The sequence below is a fragment of the Lepisosteus platostomus genome, chromosome 6 (genome assembly GCF_059453375.1).
Source record: "Lepisosteus platostomus isolate fLepPlt1 chromosome 6, fLepPlt1.hap1, whole genome shotgun sequence".
Taxonomy (NCBI): Eukaryota; Metazoa; Chordata; class Actinopteri; order Semionotiformes; family Lepisosteidae; genus Lepisosteus; species Lepisosteus platostomus.
The window spans coordinates 45113893-45135369 of NC_142616.1; the positions used below are offsets into that span (position 1 = coordinate 45113893).

At 43.1% G+C, this 21477-nt stretch overlaps 1 protein-coding gene across 2 annotated transcripts in view; it reads left to right on the top strand.

The window, feature by feature from the left end:
- The window catches only part of opn4a (opsin 4a (melanopsin)), a 61112-nt gene that overhangs the window by 32748 nt on the left and 6887 nt on the right, over positions 1 to 21477 (top strand). For both annotated transcript variants that reach the window (XM_088636090.1, XM_088636091.1), the window contains exons 3-10: positions 1066 to 1199; positions 5642 to 5845; positions 9082 to 9253; positions 10550 to 10711; positions 11528 to 11635; positions 14041 to 14227; positions 14998 to 15150; positions 20248 to 20316. In XM_088636090.1, the coding sequence (XP_088492216.1) occupies positions 1066 to 1199; positions 5642 to 5845; positions 9082 to 9253; positions 10550 to 10711; positions 11528 to 11635; positions 14041 to 14227; positions 14998 to 15150; positions 20248 to 20316 (1189 nt within the window). The remainder of the gene's footprint in view (positions 1 to 1065; positions 1200 to 5641; positions 5846 to 9081; positions 9254 to 10549; positions 10712 to 11527; positions 11636 to 14040; positions 14228 to 14997; positions 15151 to 20247; positions 20317 to 21477) is intronic.

The following is a 21477-nucleotide window of genomic DNA, read 5'->3' on the forward strand; positions in this document are numbered from 1 at the left end:
AATTCTGAGTCAGATAAAGAGGGGGTGCCCCTGAATTTGTCTTTAACCAGGAGAAGGTTTTAGAGAATCTGGCACTGATTTTGAGCTATTGCTATTTTAGAAAACAAAATTAATCTGCCCCATATAACATCTTGCGTTCCCCATAATCCATTAATAAAGGAGTTTATTGTAGCTTTTTAGCTACAAATTACTCTTCTGTAATTTAATTTACAATTTCACACAAGCTCCTCTTTGGAATACAAAAAATAATTTAATTAAAATACTGTCATTACAGGTCTGAGATTCTTTTTGAACCCATGTGAAAAAAAATCCTGTTTCTGTGCGAATAACTTCCAGTGAACTTATTACTCAAAAGAAGTGTTGGGTTCCAATGGTCTAATGATATTTTTTTTAGTATAAAAGAATATTAAAAATATTGCAACATGCAACATGGATGAACCAAGCCACTTCTGTCCCAGTCACTCGAAATCATTCCTGACATTATTTTTCAGTATAGTACACAGGTCTGTACAGTATGTAGAACATGAGTCCTGTTTTCTTTTCATTTTTTGCCTCATGCATCTGATTAATCAGTTTCTTCATTTGCCAACATATCCTATTCTGTCTGTTTTATAAATGTTGGAATTATTACCAATTATTTCTTGTTTACTCCCTCTGTTGAGAATCACCAAATATGTAGCAGCTCTGGGAAACAATGAGGACCTGTACATCTACCCCTCTGACACTACCTTTAAAGGCCAATCATTTGTCTGAGTGCAAGGTCCACAATATATTGCTGCAACATGAGGACTGATTAAAGGAGCATAGTTCCTGCTGGTGCCAAATTATATATGATGTAGCAGGTTCCAGGTTTGAAACAGTGACAACTACTGTAGGCTATAAGGGACTCAATCCATTTACAGACTCTCTCTAAACGGCTTTAGGAATAAGCCTCGTGAATTACAGACTACTTGGGTTGTTGATATGAATCACTCTGGGCCAGTTCCAGCACTTTGTTCAAAGGTAGTGCAAAGCTGATATGAGGCTTTTACGATAACAGTGCTCTGTTTGTGCGCTGTCTTGCAGGAGTAGGAGCCTGAGGACACCAGCCAACATTTTCATCATCAACCTGGCAATCACAGACTTCCTCATGTGCCTCACGCAGGCCCCTGTTTTCTTCACAACCAGCATGCACAAGAGGTGGATCTTTGGCGAAAAAGGTAACCGGAGTAAAGCTTGCAGGAGCCGGGTGCTGTGCTTTGATACCTGCTGTTTCTCATAACCTTAATGTTACCAGGTAAGTCAGAAAAGGAGAAATTCTCCCCTGAGAATGATGACCTTTAAAAAGACTTTGCTCATTCCACTTGATGGTGTTCTGGTGTGATCATTGTCTGCTGGGAAAGTGCGCAGGGGTATCTCTTGTCTCTTCTACCCAAAAAGCTTTTGGAAGGTTTGTATCCTTTCTGCACACCAGAGTACAGTAATTAATTCACAGATCACATCTCGGTTATCATTCCCGAGACAGCAGCTAAGAAAAGAAGAAAGGACAGCTGAGGGGGCTCAAGATTTTTTCAGTGGACCGATCATTGATCTGCTGAAGTTGCAAATGAATTCAGCGACACCTTGGCTTCTGCAGGGAGCCAGGCGGTTCTCAGCACCAGCCTTAACTGAAAAGGGAAAGACAGTGTCTCGAACGGACCAGTACGAGGCAGTGGACAGCCATCAAGCAGGTTGTCTAACAAAGATGGCAAAGCGGTTATCACAGGCAACCTGACTTGTGATGAGAGATGATGCTATCATTCTTTTTATTAAAGGAACTGATTTAGATAAGCACACAATGGCTTTAAACTTTTATTGAAGATTGCAGTCAAAATTAGAATAAATGAAGTCACATTAAAAATAAAATATTCTGTTGAATCCTATAACCTCATTTGAAAAAATCCTAGAATAATGAACCATGGTAAAGAATAGCAAACCACAGTTTCCCCCCTCCCCCAAAACAGTTTGTTTAATAGGATTCTAGGCTTCTCATGTTGATTCCCACAGCATTGTACCGTGGTAAATATACTATGTTATTATTACTATATTCCTTGGTTACTCTAGAACAATTGATCACACTTCAGTTTATATGTCCATAATTGCATTATAAATGGATAAGAAGTGTAACTGTTAAAAGTATTAACAAGTTACCCTGTGCAAAGGTATGGGTTCTGGTTCAGCCTACGGTCAGGGTTGGATTGTGTTACCACCTTGTGATTAATCTGCAGCAAATATTGGTTATCATCACACTTATGTCACTCAGTTAATACAGTACTAATAAAGTTTGAGTGGGGAATTATGGCAATATACTGACACTAAGGAATAGAAATATGCCATATATTAATAAAAGCAGAAGTAGTTATAATTCCACACCGAACACCAAGTTCCTCACATGTAAGGTGGCTCCAGAGACAAAACCTTGTGTCTTCCTTATTTCTTTCTATTTTTTAATGTGAAATAAACCTCTATATGTTTCGTTATTAAAATAGACCATTTCTAAAACACTTTGTCATGGTGTTTCATCAGGACTAAAAATACAAAGATAGCTATGCCAGCCAGGATTTATTTTGTTGTATGAGTGGAAACTTGCTTGTTTTTTCTTGTGCAGTTGTTTGTTCTCTTTTCTTCTCTGACCAGATAATCCATGCATTTCAGTTTTCTCAAATATGTGCAAACCTGATACTGTGCAAACCAGGATTTATATTGGCTGGGTTTCCTTGTAACTTTGTGTTGTGGGAATCGGTGAGCATTCTTCTAGTAACACAAATCAGACACTTTAGATCATGACCTACATTAACTGCTCTTAACACAAAGTAAAGATGGGTGGGGAGGTCATTCAAAAAACCCACTGTTGATCCTGAAATCCCTTGTTTCTTATGACAAAAAAAGTAAACCAGAACAAGGAAAAACTCTTGTTGTTATATAACCATTGCAAGAAGTGGCTCTTGGTAACAGTAGGTAACTTTTCAAAATGTCTTTCTGAACTTGAATTCCCACTCCCACCCTATGAGAAAACTGGTTTTCCCATTTGGTCATCTTAGTTACGCCACAGACATTAATCCCCAAGGCCATCATGTCGTTTCTAATTTGCTTCATCTCACTTTTTCCACTCCTCCAATGTACTCCCATTTCTCACCACCCTCTGCCTCCAACTCTCCGCCTCTGCCAGCCCTCTCTGGGGTAATGCAACGGCGGCACCCTTTTCCTCCCTTTACTATGCCTTCCCCCTGTTCCCCGAGGAGCTCCAACTCTTCAGTGACATTAGACCTGCGAGCTACAGTTAAGGAAGGTGCTTCTGTGTCATTCGAGCTCTGCTACTGCCCTGCTGCTTTGCTCCTCTGCTGCATGTCTTCCACTGAGGGCGAAAATCCACACCCATCCTGCCCAACAAGCCCACGAGGCAAGACTGCTGATTCGCTCTTTCATTTCAGCTTCCAGAAATTCAAGCAGTAGGTTCCTGGAGAGCAACCCAGACTGACTCTGATTACTGTCTGGATATAGTATTCCTCTGAAGCAAAACCTTAGAGAGATTAGTCCCCCACTCTCGGCACTCCGCCTGGATGGCTTGGGAGAGATTTCAGCAGTGCACCTCTCTTTTAACCTTCACTTTCCTCCATTTTCCCTCTTGGTGAAACCCTCATTATTATTTAAAACAAAATCTCCAGGTGTGAATTTCCTCTCCAGTGGCGTATCTCTGTGGCATTCATATCCTTCACAAAGTTGAGAACAGAACCCTTTGCACATGCACAGAGCTGCAGTATGCCGGCATATCAGGTCTTTCCTTTCAAATGACTCTCCTGTTCCACCTCAAGTGTAGTAAGACAGATCAACTCAGAACAACTCAGAAAATGCACATGCAGTTCCAAGACACTGCTTTCTCTTCCACTTGGGAGACGTTCTGACAAAGCCATGCAGCCATTCATTCCAAGTAGGAGCCACATCCTCTCCATCTGGATGTAGAATTCCAGACCACAGGATCAAAATACTTGGCTGTTGGTTTTCGGAAGCCTACCGGACGAATGTGAAGACTAGTGTCACGGACCTGAGGACATTAGGTGTTCCTTGATAGAATTATGCACTGGGATTTTCTCCACTAGCAGTCATGGGGTTCCACTTTGTCACTTCTGGGGCTTGTATAATTTTTCTATATGGCTAGGCCAATGCCACTCTATCCAAGTGGGTTAAAATCAAAGTAAATTATTGAACATTCACAATCCTGTCACAGGGAATTAGGTTCTAAAGATGACTCAGTCACTCCTGATTACTGTTCAAAGGAGAGCAGGCAGTCAGAAAAGATGCACTTAAAAATTAAGAGCCCTAATTGCATAACAGGCTGCTCTGCAACCAGCCTCTGATCTTGGGAAAACACTGCAAGGGATTTCTTTGCTTGAGCAGGAAGAGCAGCACAGCGATGCAAGACACTGAAGTACTGAGAAACTGAAGTTCAGTGATCCCGCATATTGTCAGACGAGCGACCGCAACAACCACCACTGCTCCTCTATCACTCTGTGTGATTTCAGCCTCTTAAACTGTGTTGCCATGTGGTTATTTTCTGTTTTATTATCTTGACTGTCCTCTGGAATTGAGTGTTAGTACTAGTGACACAGGATGAGAAATTACAATCACATGTCTAAAAAATTATAGCAGCAGTCCAGTAGATAGAAAGGAGCAGTTCTGGTTCTTGGTTCAGTTTTGGGAGGGTGGGAGATGGGTCTTAAATGTCCAAATAGAAAAGGCTGGCAAATTGATGTGCTACTGTACTTCCTCTTCCAGGAAAACATCTGCATTGATTAACAGTTATTCAGTATAAGGTTTCTTTTTAGAGAGCTGTCTTGAAGTGTGTTATATGATGTACTGTAGAAAGCACTACATTAGAACTAGCCCAAGATATGACAATTTGTCAGATTAACCCACCCAGGATCACCCTGCTATAGGGCATCGCTCCAGGGAGGGGAAAGATGGTGTGAGAGAAGTCATCTGAAGGAATCCTGTCAAGTGCCTTTATTTTTGTTGAGCCATCTTGAAGAGTCACAGCCCTTATGGCTCATGTTTTCCAGGGGCCTCTGGGTCCAGGCCTGAGTGTGCGAGTGCTACACTATCAGTGAAGACTCCACAGATCTATTTGTCATTCAAAAGGCACAAGAGAGTTTTAATACTTGCCTCCTTTTCTTCATTCGTGTTGACTTTTTCAAGATATACTGTATGTGTTTTTTCATACGATGTTCAGGAGCACAGTAACACTCAGGATACAAGTACAGGAAGATAGAACAGGAAGGTAAACTACTGTATATAGTGAGATTTAATTTTTGCACTGAACTGTGTTAAATATGGAATCACTTAAATGTTAAAACTGAGAACAGATGGCGCTTCGTTACCCAAAGAGTTGTGGAAGTATGGAATGAACTACCAAGACACATTATTGATGTTATTAATACAGTACCTGAATATGAATACCCTAGTTTCTTTCAAGAAATGACTGAATGAGATCTTTGGATGAGTTAATTACTAACCACCAAACGGGCTGAAAGGACGGAATGGTCTCCTGCTTATAACCTTCTGTATCTGTTGACGCGAGTGATTTCCTCTGCGGTGCGCGACTGATGGGCTCTGTCTCTGCCGGCAGGCTGCGAGCTGTACGCCTTCTGCGGCGCTCTGTTCGGAATCTGCTCCATGATCACGCTCACGGTGATCGCGGTGGACCGCTACTTTGTCATCACGCGCCCGCTGGCCTCCATCGGAGTGATGTCCCGGAGGCGCGCCCTGCTCATCCTCTCCGCGGTGTGGACGTACTCGCTGGGCTGGAGCCTGCCCCCTTTCTTCGGCTGGAGTGAGTTGGGGCGGGGCCCAGGCTGTGACATAAATAGAAACAAACAGCTTTGAAGTGTTTTTTGCGTAAAGTAGCATTTGTGAAACAGCAAATGGTGGAAATTCAGCTTGATGTTGCTACACACACATGTGGAGATGTATTTCAAAGACATGTTTTTAGAATGAATCTAAACCTTAAAATCTATCCCTGTGTCTCTTTTCTGTCTACTCTGATCCTATTTACAAACATTTGTTTTGCCTTTTTCAAAAATCGTTGGAGGGTGATTTTAATGTTTTTTCTGTTGACTGAGGCAGTCTAGGTTGTTAGAGTGCTCTGTGTGCCAGGTGGGCATGCTTGGACACACAGGGGATGGGGAAGGGGGAACAGCAACACAGTGTGTCTGGCGAAATCAGGCCTGTCATAGAAGGAGCACGCAGGACAGGAACTGTGGGAGAATGTCTTCAGGAGAGGTCTCACAAAAGTTGGACTGTGAGAGAACTGATCCACCCAGCCACCATCATCATCATTAGTGATTCCACTGTGCGCTGTGGGGGGCGGGTGTCACTCCACACCAGCTGGTACAGAGCAACCTCGTGTTTCTGGTTGCAAAAAGGCTCCCCTTAAAAAGAAAGAATTTGTTCAAGCAGCCATTAGACAGAAATTCTGTTCTTGTTTTTAGTATTGTTTTCTTTCTGTTTTTACATGCCTGTTTGGAATTCTGACACTTAAAAGCTGCATGTCAATAGCTCTGAAACAGTGCAGGTACTGAGATGTGATTTGGTTTTAACCCTCTTGACTGATGGAACAGCCTGGCCTTATGGACACGACCATTTGATTCCTGCAGTAGGAATGAATGAGTGAAGGCAGCATTCTAACAATTACATCTGGAAATGTGGTGTTTGTTATCCATATTCATTTCTGAACACCCATTATAAACTCCAGTTTTATGGAAAATGAGTGACACTGCTGTCAGGAAATATACTTAGAGGACCCCATGACGACCTGACTCTTCCCATTCAAACTGTACACAGCTTTGTGGAATTGCTGCGCCATTTCATAAGTGATGCACTGTTTCACTGCTACAAGGGAGTCTGTCAATATCAGTCTATTACATTAGTAAGCTAAGCGATAATCCTTCCATTCATCAGTCTTCTAACCACTTCTTCCAATTCAAGGTCACAGGGGAGCCAAAGTCTGTGCTGGCCGTCAACGGGTGTAAGGCAGGGTACACCCTACACCTATAGGTCGCCAGTCCATTGGAGGGCAGACAGACAAACCTCCAACACACACTAACACCAGGATAATATCCCCATAAATACACATACAGAAACCACAGTGTTGTGGGAACTCTTTGCATCCCATAAAAAAAAAAAACTCCTCAGCTCCAGACTGACAAACATCATGATTCTTTGTTAAAATGGTTTTATTTGGAAAAGTAGTGCAGCCAAGACTTGTGAAGAGATGACAGTAAGAGAGGAGACAAATGGGGATGCTTAAGAAAAGGAATCTGAAAGTCAAAGAAATCAGATGTGATTAACTCAGAATTCCAGAAACTCAGATGAATTCAGAACAAACGGTGACACACAAACCAGGGGGCTCAAGTAGAAACTATGTGGAAGTGCATTTGAAACTGAGAACAGGAGACCGTTCTTTACCCGAAGGGCTATGGGAGTCTAGAAGCCATGTGGTTGAAACTGATTTACCAGCTTCTTTCAAGAACAAGCAGGATGAGATCAATTAGCTACTAACAACCATACGACCTAGATAGACAGAACAGCCTCTTCTTGTTTGTCTCTGTTCCTCTGTTCTAACTGGTAAAACAGTAAACGAGAAGTAGAGCCAATCAGAAGAGAGAGGCCTGCCAATGGATTCAGGAGGTAATTAGTGGCACTCATTGACACTCTCTATCCTGCTTATTCACATTGTTTGTTTTCCCTCCTGTATAAAGAATTTCTGCTTCTGTTTGAAAAGAGATGGCTCCAGGCCGGGACAGACTAACCGCGCAGACTCCAGGACAACCAAAGATGTGTCTGCAGCCCAGGGCGCTGAGACTTACTGTACAAAGCTTGTCAGTTTTCTTCATGTCGAAACATAAGAAAGCAGAATTCCTGTGTCTTTTACGTGTTTAAAAGAAACACAATGTCGGAAAGTGAAAATGTAAATGCTCATGAAGTGCTTCTGGCCTTAGAGGAATTAGAGTTCCTTAGAGGAACTTCAGCTTTCCTGATTTTTAGTTATTTTCTTTTTTGAAATGGGGATATTTAAAGCTAACAAAAAGAAGCGGCAAAATCACTTCGGAGCTGTAATATTTCTGAGTTGTAATGAGCATGTGTGACAGGAAGCCGAAAAAGGGGCCCAGGTGCAGTCCTACAGGGACACGGGCCAGCAGGTTTTGTTCAGGTCAGTAGCATCTGGGTTGCTGGGAAATCTGTTAAATGAAGCCAGTAATTAGTTCAGTTCAGTCGTTAAGTGTTGGGCAGGAATGTGGGCTTGCAGGATGGGGCTCTCAAGGGCCTGGAGGAATTGGGTATCTAGTTAGTCTGGGCTCTGGGAAGAGTATACTGTAGGCAAGACAATGGTAAATAAATAAATTCCTTACTGCATGTTTTAATCATACTGTAACTTGTGGAAAACATCCCTATGTTTTAATGTATTCCAACTGCTAAATTATTAATTTACTGTATATCTAAATGTTTTTCAGGGTACAGAATGATATCTGTGTTAAATATAAATATTAAATCGATATTTCATTCAAAATTCCGAAGAATTTTGGTGTATTTTTTCAGTAGTCTCTTAGTATTTAGTAGTCTCTTAGTATTCTTTTTAGTACTTAAAAAGAAATCTCCTCATTTAATAAATGAACATTGAAAACATAGTACCTACACACCTAAATCAGAGATTTTGCAATTGCAGGAATGATGAAACCCTTTTTAAAACCCAGGGTATGGACCTATCCAGAGTTCAGTTTCAGTATTTCAAGAGGTGATCCCCCAGAACTGAGGATTTTTCTGGGTTTCCCACAGAAGTACCAAAGCGGTGCTGTTAATGTCAGCCTTCTCAATGATCATATGCATCAGGCACTGCTCACACAGTGTCACAGGCCCTGACTAATCTGTTGATGTGTGCTGTATTTTATGCTTGCAGTTGTGTTTCAGTTGATGTGCCTTTGCACCAGAGCTGCTTGTTTCAGTTCAGTTGGCTGTGTGTAACACTGGCAGAGAGTAGTTGAGCAAGCCGGCGGCTCTGTCTCTCCCCAGGCGCCTACGTCCCCGAAGGCCTCCTCACCTCCTGCACTTGGGACTACATGACCTTTACCCCCTCGGTGCGAGCCTACACCATGCTGCTCTTCACATTCGTCTTTTTCATCCCACTGCTCATCATCATCTACTGCTACGTCTTCATCTTCCGAGCCATCCGCGCCACCAACAAGTGAGTCCCTGGCCAGTCTCCCGCAGGCTGGGCTGGGAGGGAATTGTCACAGTGGCACTTCCTCACGTTTCAAAACTGAGAGGTATTTCAGACATGCTTTGACATTTATGAATGCATGTGGGATAAATGTCGAAGTGTTTCTGAATTTTTTATATCTGAATTTAAAACTTTTCTGGATCTATTTTTAAACCCTGTTTCAGTATCCCGAAGGGCATGCTCTGTAACTTACCTTTTGAGCAAGAGGCTTATACTGTAGCTCTGCTCCTCAATCTATCAGGTTTTGTACATTTATTTAAAACACGAACAGCTACAGACGTGTATGAAAGGGCCCGGCTAGTTGAATTAAACCAACGTCACTACATAACTCAAGATGAGCTCAGGTCGAAGGAGAAGTGGGGCATGCTGTAGCCAGTGAGAACTGGAGATGAGACAAGGGCTCCTAATTTACAGCCCAGGCCTTCAGCTGGGGACTCTGAAGGTATGAGGGTCATGTTAGTTTTTACAGCAGCCTGTTAAGGTGAGCCTTGTGAAAAACGTTTTGGACAAAACATCAGTTCCATCATAAATAACAGATATGTTCAAAGGGAAATAATTGCAGTTTTTGAATTAAAGCTATAAATAAGGCACCTACTGAAAAATTTTAGAAACAAAACACGTTTACTGCTAGCTATTATTCCTGTGGTGCTGAACAGTGAGTCTCTGATCTTACATGAGCTCCCGATTTGCTCACAGCAGCTACTGGAGCTCACACCCCCCCATCTACCCCCATTATCTCTGCACCCAGCCCGTGGGGTGTGAGAAATGTGAGAGGGCCTGTCATGTGACAACCAGTGTAGCTGACCAGTTTCTGCAGGGTGCCCTATTGTCTCAGGCTGCCAGTGTGTTTAACTTACCACTCCTGTTTAGTTCAGAGCAGAAAAGGAAAGGAATGTGGCCACAATGCTCATGTATTAGACTCTGTCAGGATGCTCTTCATAGTTCCTCTCCTCCTGTGGAGTCCAGTGTAAAAAATTAGACATTCTGTACAGATGGCTCAGAATAAAGGCTGTGTGAGGAACTACAGGATCTGTAAAGATGGATTGCATCACCCAGTGAGTCTTGAGAACGACCAGTGTGGAGCTCTCAATGAGCAGGCAGGTGTCCTTCCACAGAGAGACACACAGTTGTCTGGGTTTGCCCTCCTGTGTTGGAGTTACAGAGTTGGAATATATCAAATGTAGCACTGAAGATTGAGGTTCTTGTTGTTGTGTGTGGGGGTGGGCGGTGGGTCATTCTGTGTTTGTGTGCCTCACACAGGGCTGTTAGCAAGATCAGCAGTGACGACAGCAAGCAGTCTCTGAAGAAGTACCAGCGGCTGAAGAACGAGTGGAAGATGGCTAAGATTGCTCTCATCGTCATCCTCCTCTATGTCCTCTCCTGGTCTCCCTACTCTACTGTGGCCCTCACAGCCTTCGCAGGGTAAGGACAGGACAGGCTCGGCACTGAGGTGCAGAGTGAGGATTATTGACTATTGAGTGCGTCCTCTTTCAAACAGCTGCTTTCAGAGAGAAGGATTTGCGTGGAGTGTTGTGGAGAGCAAGTGTTATGTTCTACACTATGTTCTTGGATTCATATGACATTAAATTCTTGTGCTCTATACACAATATTCCGCATTCTTTGGTGATTTGGTGATACACATACTATAGATATTAAGTCATTCACAGTAAGTCATTTTCTCAGAGATGTTTGTAGAGGGATTCATTTTCCTGTGTGGGAGGTATTAAAGACAGAGATGCAGTAGGTAAATGAGAAAATGTGAGAAATACTGTTTTATGGGAGATCTTTCTGAAGCCCTACCATCTTGAAACTAACAGCCTTGACATAGATAATAAAGTAACTAGTATAGAACTTAAAAGAGAGAGAGCAACCACCAACAGATAAGTTTCAGGTAGTGTGGCCTTGTGAATCAAGTGGGTACCTGATGAAGAAAGATGACCTCTTCCTTTCTCCACTCAGCAGAGAAACATAAAGAAACATATTCTCATTGCACTCAAGCTTAATACTCCTGTTGCTACTTTAAAACCAGGGCTCTACAAATGTGCTGAAATGTACTGAAACGTTTAGATACAATACCTGTTGTATGTACATGTACTGTAATATCTGACATATTCCAATCTATTTTATTCAACTTTATCTAAAATGCACTTCCAGTGAGTGACACTAGATGAGTCATGACGAGTGACACTATGATCTGAAATGCAACCATTTCCTCCACCGTTCTGCATACTTCCCCAGGTACTCGGATGTCCTCACCCCCTACATGAACTCCGTGCCAGCTGTGATCGCCAAAGCCTCAGCCATCCACAACCCCATCATCTATGCCATCACACACCCCAAGTACAGGTAACTGTGTCACAGAAAGACAATATCTGACTGTGTGATTCCTGGCTCCATGCTACACTCCAATCAGGAGGTGTCAGTGGTTGAACTCTCAGAGCTGTTAAGGGGGACCGAGCAGGGTGTGACTCATCTAAAAAGTGACTTGTGCACATTTTCCCTTGTTTGCACTTTGCACTAGGCCAGCAGCTAGAAAGAGGTAAGCTTTCACGAGTTGGTCGATTGTGTTAATAAGACCAACAATCTTTTAGATGTTACTAAGAAGTTGGTCTTGGGCAGCATTGTGGTGCAGTGACCCAGCAGAGCTGAGACCCTGGGTTCAATTCCTGCACTGCTATCTGTGTGGAGTTTGTATGTTCTTGCTGTGTGCGCATGTAATTCAAGTTCTTCCCACAGTCTAAAGGCATGTTGGTACTGTAGGTTAATTAGCTTTTGAGAAAACTGCCCTGGTGTGAGTGTCTGTGTCTGTATGTGACCCACAATAAACTGGCATCCCGTCCAGGGTGTATCCTGCCTTGCGCCTGTTGTTTGCTGGGCTAAGCTCTGGATACCCTGCGACCCTGAATTGGAAGAAGCGGTTAGGAAATAGATGGATATAGCAATTAAGGTAATGATGTAAAGGCTATGAATAAAAAGCAAAAGGTATGTAATGATTTGCTCAGTGGTTGGGTGTTTTGTAGGGAAAGTCCTCTTGTGTTACAGAAGATGTTGTGCAATAAAGGCTCCTTTGAACTGTTTTCTTTGTGCATGGTGAGTTGTCATGTGCTTGGCCTCTGAACCACTTGCTACAGTAGATGTCGGGCCTGTCACAGTCCTGTTCTCAGTTGTACATGATGCAATATACTGTAGGCCTCTGCAGATGTGTTCCCCGTGTCCCAGCTGTGTGCCCAGCTGTTTGAATAGGCCAACCTATAATAATTAATAATAATTGCTTACACTTATATAGCGCTTTTCTGGACACTCCACTCAAAGCGCTTTACAGGTAATGGGGTCTCCCCTCCACCACCACCAATGTGCAGCATCCACCTGGATGATGCGACGGCAGCCATAGTGCGCCAGAACGCTCACCACACATCAGCTATTAGTGGGGAGGAGAGCAGAGAGTAATGAAGCCAATTCATAGATGGGGATTATTAGGAGGCCATGATTGATTAAGGCCAATGGGAAATTTGGCCAGGACGCCGGAGTTACACCCCTACTCTTTTCGAGAAACGCCCTGGGATTTTTAATGACCACAGAGAGTCAGGACCTCGGTTTTACGTCTCATCCGAAGGACGGCACCTGTTTACAGTATAGTGTCCCCATCACTATACTGGGGCATTAGGACCCACGTGGACCACAGGGTGAGCGCCCCCTGCTGGCCCCACAAACACCTCTTCCAGCAGCAACCTTAGTTTTTCCCAGGAGGTCTCCCATCCAGGTACTGGCCAGGCTCACACCTGCTTAGCTTCAGTGGGCTGCCAGTTGTGAGTTGCAGGGTGATATGGCTGCTACTTCATAGGCACCCTGTGCATTACTGTGTGTTATCAGTTTAACCTATTTATGCAGCCATATCACTCTGCAACTCACAACTGACAACCCACTGAAGCTAAGCAGGTGTGAGCGTGGTCAGTACCTGTATGGGAGACCTTCTGGGAAACACTAAGGTTGCTGTTGGAAGAGGTGTTAGTGGGGCCAGCAGGGGGCACTCACCCTGTGGTCCATGTGGGTCCTAGTGCCCCAGTATAGTGATGGGGACACTATACTGTAAATAGATGCCATCCTTCAGATGAGATGTAAAACCGAGGTCCTGACTCTCTGTGGTCATTAAAAATCCCAAGGTGTTTCTCGAAAAGAGTAGGCGTGTAATCCATTGGTGTCCTGGCCAAATTTCCCATGGCCCTTACCAATCATGGCCTCTTAATAATCCCCATCTATGAATTGCCTTCATTACTCTTCTCTCCTCCCCGCTGATGTGTGGTGAGTGTTCTGCTGCACATTAGTGGTGGTGGAGGGGAGTCCCCATTACCTGTAAAGCGCTTTGAGTGGAGTGTCCAGAAAAGCGCTATATAAGTGTAGGCAATTATTATTATTATTATTATTATTATTATTTAAGAATGTGTAGAGATTAATTTATTTTTACTGAAAAAAGCATGAAATGCACCATGTGTGTGATACCTAGGAAGGGTGTTATAGGTCGAAAGAGTGTATTTTACACCTTTTGACTTTTCTACATGAAATGAACCTCATCAGCTGCATGCTGCTACGGCTTCCTGTCTAGCCTTGTCATGGCCTAGAGCAGCATGGGAAAGCACTGGTATGGTCTTGCGAGGAGGCAGTGGAGTCATGCTGTCCCAGTGTGAAGTGAGAGTGCCTTGCTGTCAGGTCTCCGTGTGGCACAGCGCACTCACGCTCTGATCTCGGGGTTGCAGGTCAGCTATCGCTAAGTATATCCCCTGCCTTGGTGTCCTGCTGCGGGTCCCCCGAAAGGACTCCCGCTACTCCAGCAGCTTCCAGTCCACTCGACGCTCTACTGTCACCAGCCAGTCCTCCGAGATCAGTTCTGCCTACCACTGCGGCGGCAAGTCCCGCCTCTCCTCCGCCTCCGACAGCGAGTCTGTAAGCACACCACTGCCTGTGTGTCCGAGTCTCACTGCACACACTCTCTCCACAATCCTCCTTACTCTCCAGCTCTTGCTCCTCACTCTCTCCACACTCCTCCTCACTCTCCAGTTCTTCCTTCTCACTCTCTCCACACTCATCCTCACTCTCCAGCTGTTTCAGCTCACTATGCGCTCCTCCTCACTCTCCAGCTGTTCCAGCTCACTCTGTGCTCCTCCTCACTCTCCAGCTGTTTCAGCTCACTCTCTGTGCTCCTCCTCACTCTCCAGCTGTTTCAGCTCACTCTCTGTGCTCCTCCTCACTCTCTAGCTGTTTCAGCTCACTGTGCGCTCTTCTTCATGCTTCAGTGAGAGTTTTCTGCACCTGTTCCCTTTCTTGATAATTAACTATAATATTACCTACAGTATATTAACAATATTAATAATATTGACTATAATATTAATATTATTATATTAATCATAATATTACTGTATTAGGTAAATGTCCCTGCTGTCTTATACTTTACAGCAGCAGTTTGGCAAACACTTGTAAACAAAGGTTACTTTGTCTAGTTGGCCACAATGTGGACAGTCACTAAGAGCAGCCCTGTCTCCTGTGATGAACCAGAAGAACTTGCAGTGTATGTGCAGTGGATGTAGCCATATTGGAGTGAGAGTGGCCAGTCTGTAACTTTATGGTTAGTGAGCCCTCATGGTGCCAGCTTCCTATACCCAAAAGCCAATTACTGGAGCATCACTTGCATGAGTTAGATGAGTTTTCTCTCTCAGGGCTGGACAGACACTGAGGCAGAACTATCCAGCATTAACTCGCGCCCAGCCAGCCGCCAGGTCTCCTGTGAGATCAGTAAGGACACAGCAGAGGTGGGCAACTATAAGACCAAATCCAAGCTGAAGAGTCATGACTCTGGTGTCTTCGAGAAGGTAACCACCCAGGCCGAGCCAGGCCTGTGCCGCCGTCAACATGTGAGTGCTCACAGCAGAGGGGCAGCATGATCACAGCACTGCGCCACGCACACCACTGGGGGACTGAAGACCCTGTTCTTTAGACCCTTTAGAGTTTCTCTTTAGCCTCCTCACAGAATGACTTAGATTGATTTTACTGACTCCTGGCTGTCTAAAAATGGAATGGTCTTAGATTCCATGTTTTTATACTTTCTGCTAGTTTTACTAAAATTGGTGCTCCCAGGAGCTATCTCAAATTATTTATAAGTAGAATCGAAAACTGTGCAAAAGCAATGCAGAAACGAAGGCATAAGTACAGTAAATTCTCCTTTACACTAGTAAATTCCGGTGTCAAGATGTTCCCTGGCATCAGTGTTTCCCTGAATCATGCTACTCCTCTGCTTTTCTAATAACTGGGTCAATTTTGCTTTAAAAAAACAATATTGGATATATTCTGTTAGGAAACAGAAGTCAAATTGGGCACGTCATGTAAATTGTGGATTGTAAACCAATAGCTTTTGTATAAAGTTGAAATATTTCCTAATCCAGTATTACACTGACACGGTATTACAGTATTTCAAGGTCATCGGCTGTCAGGCAGCCCGACAGAAAGTGACACACAGCCTCAGGCCCTCTATACTGTAGATAAAGACAGGGATTTGATTGAAGACTTTTAAATGTGTGGCTCCTGGGGAGGAAATCTCCCACGACTAATAGAAATCAAAATGCTTGCTAATGACGGCTGCTCTATCCGTCATGTTTCGTTCAGTGCTGTTTGTAAGACCCTGAGGGGCGTTGAGAAATCAGTGCAGCTAACAGTAGAAGTGGTTAAGGAAGAAAACCCAAGCTGTCTGCAACTAGTATCAGGTTCTGCAGTGTAAATGGAGATCTTGCTGCAAGTGCAGGATTGACATTTCTTCAAGAACAGTAAGATGCAGATTAGAATGGTTTCTATGTGTTTTTGGGACCATTTTGTGTTACCATGTATCCTACTGGCCCTAAAGTGTTGCTGCACTGGAGGTTTGGGTTCAGTTGCAGACTGGGATGCTACTGTATCTGTGTGGAATTTGTATGTTCTCCACAATTTCATGTGGGTTTCCTATGGGTGCTCCAGTTTCCCCTCATAGTCCAAAGACATACTGGTAGGTCAATTGACTTCTGGGAAATTGGTCCTGGCTCCAGTGTGTGTGGTTGTGTCTATGTGTGTCCTGCGCTGGACTGGAGTTGCATCCAGGACGTACCCTGCCTTGTGCCCATTGGGGCCGGGAAAGGCTTCAGCTCCCCTGTGACCCAGAATTGGGAGAAGCAGTTAGAAAATGAATGGATGGTTTTATCTTACTGTTCTTGAAGAAACATTAATTTCTTAACAAAGTTTAGTAATTTCTTACGAAGCTTAAGAGCTGTGTTAAAATCAACATAATATTGCATGAAATAACACTTCATTTTTACACAAAAGCTACAGTTTAATTCTATAACTTGTAATTTTCACTATAAAGCCACATTGTCCTGCGTTTCTGTAACTATGTCCGTAACTGTGTGTCCTGATGCATTTTTGATTTGCCTAAAGGAAGGCATATGATTTAGTGAGCAGCTGATACATGAACGATTGATTTTTCCATCCATAAGGCATATTGACACCACACAGTTCCCCCTCTGCTCCATCAACAGAAAGTCAATTTCCTGAAGCAAACTTAAGCATAATCATTCATGTTGAAAATCCTTTCACATTGGTTATTTAGTTTGATTGTATATACCATGAAAGACCATTGTAAAATCATATCGTTTTCCCACATTCAGGATGATTCAGCACAACAGGCTGTGCTCTGTGTGGATTTCATTTATATGTCACTGTATTTTTATGACATAAGAACCATGGCTTTGGTAATTGGAGCAAATAATAAAGAAAAATCTTACATTCTTTATATCACCTTCCGCCCCAAAGTGCTCTCTTTATCTCCTGATGAAGTGCACCTCCACCCGAATGGCACACAGCACTTCAGGGATGGGACTGAGAAAAAAGACTTCAGGAATTTAATTAAGGGGGAAATTCTGTTCCAGAGAGAAGAGCGCCATCTACTGATGCATTAACGCCTCTTGCAGGAGCGACCCAGATTTCTTTGGAAGACCCATCCCAGTTGTGACCAGGCTTCTTGTCATTGTGGTACCTGTAGACTGAACTGTCATTCCAGAGCTGTGCTTACAGGAGGAGACAATACTTTATAATCTGTTCTGTTTACTGGCATTTTACCATCGCACTTAGAAATATTTTAATATGCTTTAATAGAAGTTGCCACCTTTTATGGAATACTACCCTGGTTGGTAAATGCAGCTAAAAGAACATATGAGAGTCCACATGATTAATATTATTAATAATTAATTAATTGTATTAATAATCCTCTAAGGCTCTGACAAAGAATCTTATAAGTTAAATAATGACACAAGTGGAAACTATGGGAAAGTGTGTTTAAAACCGACAATAGGAGGCACTTCTTTTCACAAAGGGTTCTTGGGAGCGTGGAACAAATGGACACCCTGGCTTCTTTCAGGAACCAGGGGGATGAGATACTGGGATCAGTCAACTACTAACTACCAATGGTCTAGATGGTCTATATGGCCTCCTGTCATCTGTAACTTGATTTATTTTGTTATTCTGAAAGATAACATACAATTTTAACATTAACACCATATAAATACTGGACATAATGTACAGCTGACAGTTTTCGTATGAAAATGCCTGGGTGTATAATTATTATAAATACTGTGTATATATTTACTTTTAAATGAGACATCTTCGGGTATGCAACCTGCTTGTTTATATATGAATAGATTTAGAAGCTAGATGTCCTCTAGTACATTTCCAAAGAAAGAATTAGCCACAAATCCCTGTGTTGCCTGCAGGGTGACATGAGATTTGAGGATGTGAGATCACTTGCAGAGAGTCCTGCCCTATGGTGTTTCAACAAGTATAGATTTTTCTGCCCCAGTGCAGCAGGGGGTTCCAGCAGGCTCATCCAAGATGTGAAGACTCAGTGAAAGAGATGTCTGAACAGCAGCGCAGAGTGGGCAGGGCTCTGGACTTGTAATTGGAAGGCAGTGGGTTTAAATCTTGATGGAGCATAGCTCTTGTTCTGTTCAGCCAGGAGCTCAGATTGATTCGGTGAAAATACCCAGCTGTACAAATGGCCACAATGGTAAAGCCTTAGTCAGCTAGACTGAGGATAATGAAAAGATGAAGCTCATCAAGCTGTCTGTTCGGAGTGCTGATTAATGGCCAACAATCCCCTTGAAAAGGACACAGAACACCCCCACGCTGTCCCCTGCACCTCTCTCCAGTGATGAGAAATGTCAAGGGTCTGAGGAAGAGTTTGGCAAGGAGTGAGAAGCATGTCATCATACTGAGGAGTGGTTGTGTTACCAATGCTCACTTTGTGAAATATCATGTAAAAAATAGAGAGACCCCTGCAAGAGAAAGGAGGTCATGAGTAACAAAATTGTGAAAATGGATCACGATGTCCTCAGCCTCGTTAGCACAGGAAACATTCGCAGGGTGGTATAATGTAGAATGCATTTCAGTATAAAAATAGAAGAACCAGCTAGGGCTGAAATACTTTTTTGACCAACAAGAAGCTCGTCACTTGCCTCAACGAGTGGCATGACACAGAATCACTGAGCTGGACCTGTGCTCCCAGTGAGCCCCTGAGCTGGCTGAAGCACCTGGAGGCCCATAAAGGTATTAATGAAGAAGACACAGTCTCTCCAAAACAGGTCACAGCAATGCTCAAAGATGCATTTGGGATGTTATACCGGCAAGAAGAAATAAAGAATAAATAGCCTATTTCATCCATGTTTTATCCTGCCGGGAATATAGTCCCAGATAACTAGAGTTTCCCATTCAGATTGAGACTAACGGGCAAGCATTTAACTTGAGCATCAACAACAGAGAACCATAGTCATCAAGTGTCAAGATGACTATGATACCTGACAGAAGAACTGAAGCAGATTCTGTGGGAACTGGCCAGACCAGAAACGGACTGTAGAGGCAGTGGAAAGGAAGAGAAATCGACACAAGATGTAGGATTCAAATCAGAAGTTCTGCTGTATTAACCCAGTGGAGGGACAAGTTTGAACAAAAAGATTCTAAGTATTTTGAAATCTAATATTGTTTTTATTGTAAGGGTTTGCATTATGAGCCTTAGCAGTGTAGAGGACTGGATAGCAGCACTCTGAATAATTAATTACAGCAACCAGAAGTTCCAGGTTTTCTATTTAGGTCAGGTCAAGAGAGGCCAATAGAGAGGATAAATAAAACTCCACTATTGTGCAATTATTGTGGGCTTTAATTCCTTGGTCTAATCTAGTATGATCTTGAAGATAATCCTCCTCAGACACTTTCCCCACCCGGCCAGCCTCACTGCTCCTATTTCACTGCGTCTTGAGATCCTGTCAAGATGGCACCTTAGCTGAGCCCAAAGAGTGCAGTCTTGTCAGGTCACATGATCAGCAACTTGGAGGAATGAAGCTGAAAACAAGTGACTCACCAAATTCAGCTCCTGTCGCTACTCCTTTTCAATGATGACAGACTGTCAAATGCTCACCACAGACCTTCTGAGATCTTGTCAATAATTATTCCTCTGAGGTCTTTATTGATGCTGTACTGCAGCTTACAAAGCTACAACTGTGAAAGATTTTGGTTTCTGTTTTTCTTCGTGGCAACAAGAAAAACAACGTCCTTGTTTTTTTTTGTTTGTGTTGCCATGTGATCACAGGGCCAGTGCAGAACTCAGCCCTGTGAGATCACATGTACAGTATGTGTCACTGCATCAAAGGCAAAAGTCAGCAGTGTCTCGGTCACTTTGCACATTATGCATAGCCTGACAGAGACACTCGTGATCCAGGCCAATATACTGTATAGTATATACCACAGATGAGGAATGCTGTGGACTATGGGAAAATTGCACAATATCTGGGGCTGCTCTTTTCACTAAGGCAGGGAAATTATATTTCAGTTGTATGTGCAGTCTTCTGTGCACATCTGATGCTCAATAGAGGTTCTCATTTTTTCCTGCTCTCTAATAGACATCTGTGGATGCTGACGACATCTCAATGGCTGAAGTGAACCTGTCCGAGCGCAGCTCTCCCCCCACTGTGAGTTCTGCCTGCTTATTGCTGTGTTTGGGGATACTGGTAACCAGAGGGCTCTTAAACACACAGAGCTCTTGATTGCTGCCATTGGGTCTTAGTTGCCATGTCTTTAATCTTTGCATAAGCTCCTCCCATTGTCTCTCTAGCTGAGGCGATGCTAACCACTAATCCCAGAGCTCATTCTATTTACATTTCAGGCCTACAGTCTTCCAATTTAGTAGATTTTTATAGTTCTGTGTTAATTTTCACCAGCCGTTAAACAAGATATCCAGGTAAATATTATTTTTACCATAACAGAGATAAAAGTAATGCACAATAATCACAAGTATGATGTTTAACATCCTTATAGCTCCCAGTCTTGACTTCCATGATTCTTCAATATGCAGACATGTCCCTACTACAGTTAATTCTCTCTTGGTCACTAACCACTGAGTAGCATCTCACACACATCCAGTGCAAACCAGAAGTGGTGCTTCTCTCCAGATGTGTGTATTTCTAAACCATCCAGCATGAAATAATGTGCCTCATGATATGAAAGCTGACTGGGACATCAAGTAACAGAAGATTATTTTCTTATTTTGTGCCAATAAGACCTTTAAGTTAACCCATAAGTTAATAGGAGGGAAAAATGGAAATTTATTCCAGGACAGACAAAATATGAAAACCATATGAAACAGAAGCAATTTGGGGTGCCATGGTGGTGCATTGTTAGCATTGCTGCCTCACAGTGCTGGGGCCCTGGGTTCAATTCCTGGGATGCTATCTGTGTGGAGTTTGTATGTTCTCCCTGTGTTCAAGTGAGTTTGCACCCCCCAGTTTAAAGTCATAGTGGTAGTTTAATTGGCTTCTGTGAAAAGTGTGTCTGTGTCTGTCTGCTCTGCAGGGTCCAGGGTGTACCCCTCCTTGCACCTGTTGCTTGCTGGGGATAGGCTCCGGTCCCCTGCGACCCTGTATTGAGAAAGTGGTTATAAAATGGGTGGATGAAAATATTTTGTAATGACTTGAGGAGTAATGAGTGTGGAATTGTCACTTACAATTATTCAATTTGTGTTAATTGATACGAAGTGTTAATTGGTAATAAGTTGTGGAGGGGAAGTGTCAATTGATTGAGAAAAACTAGTCCCATCTATTGTGCATGCCTCTGAGAGGTGGGAGGAAACCAGA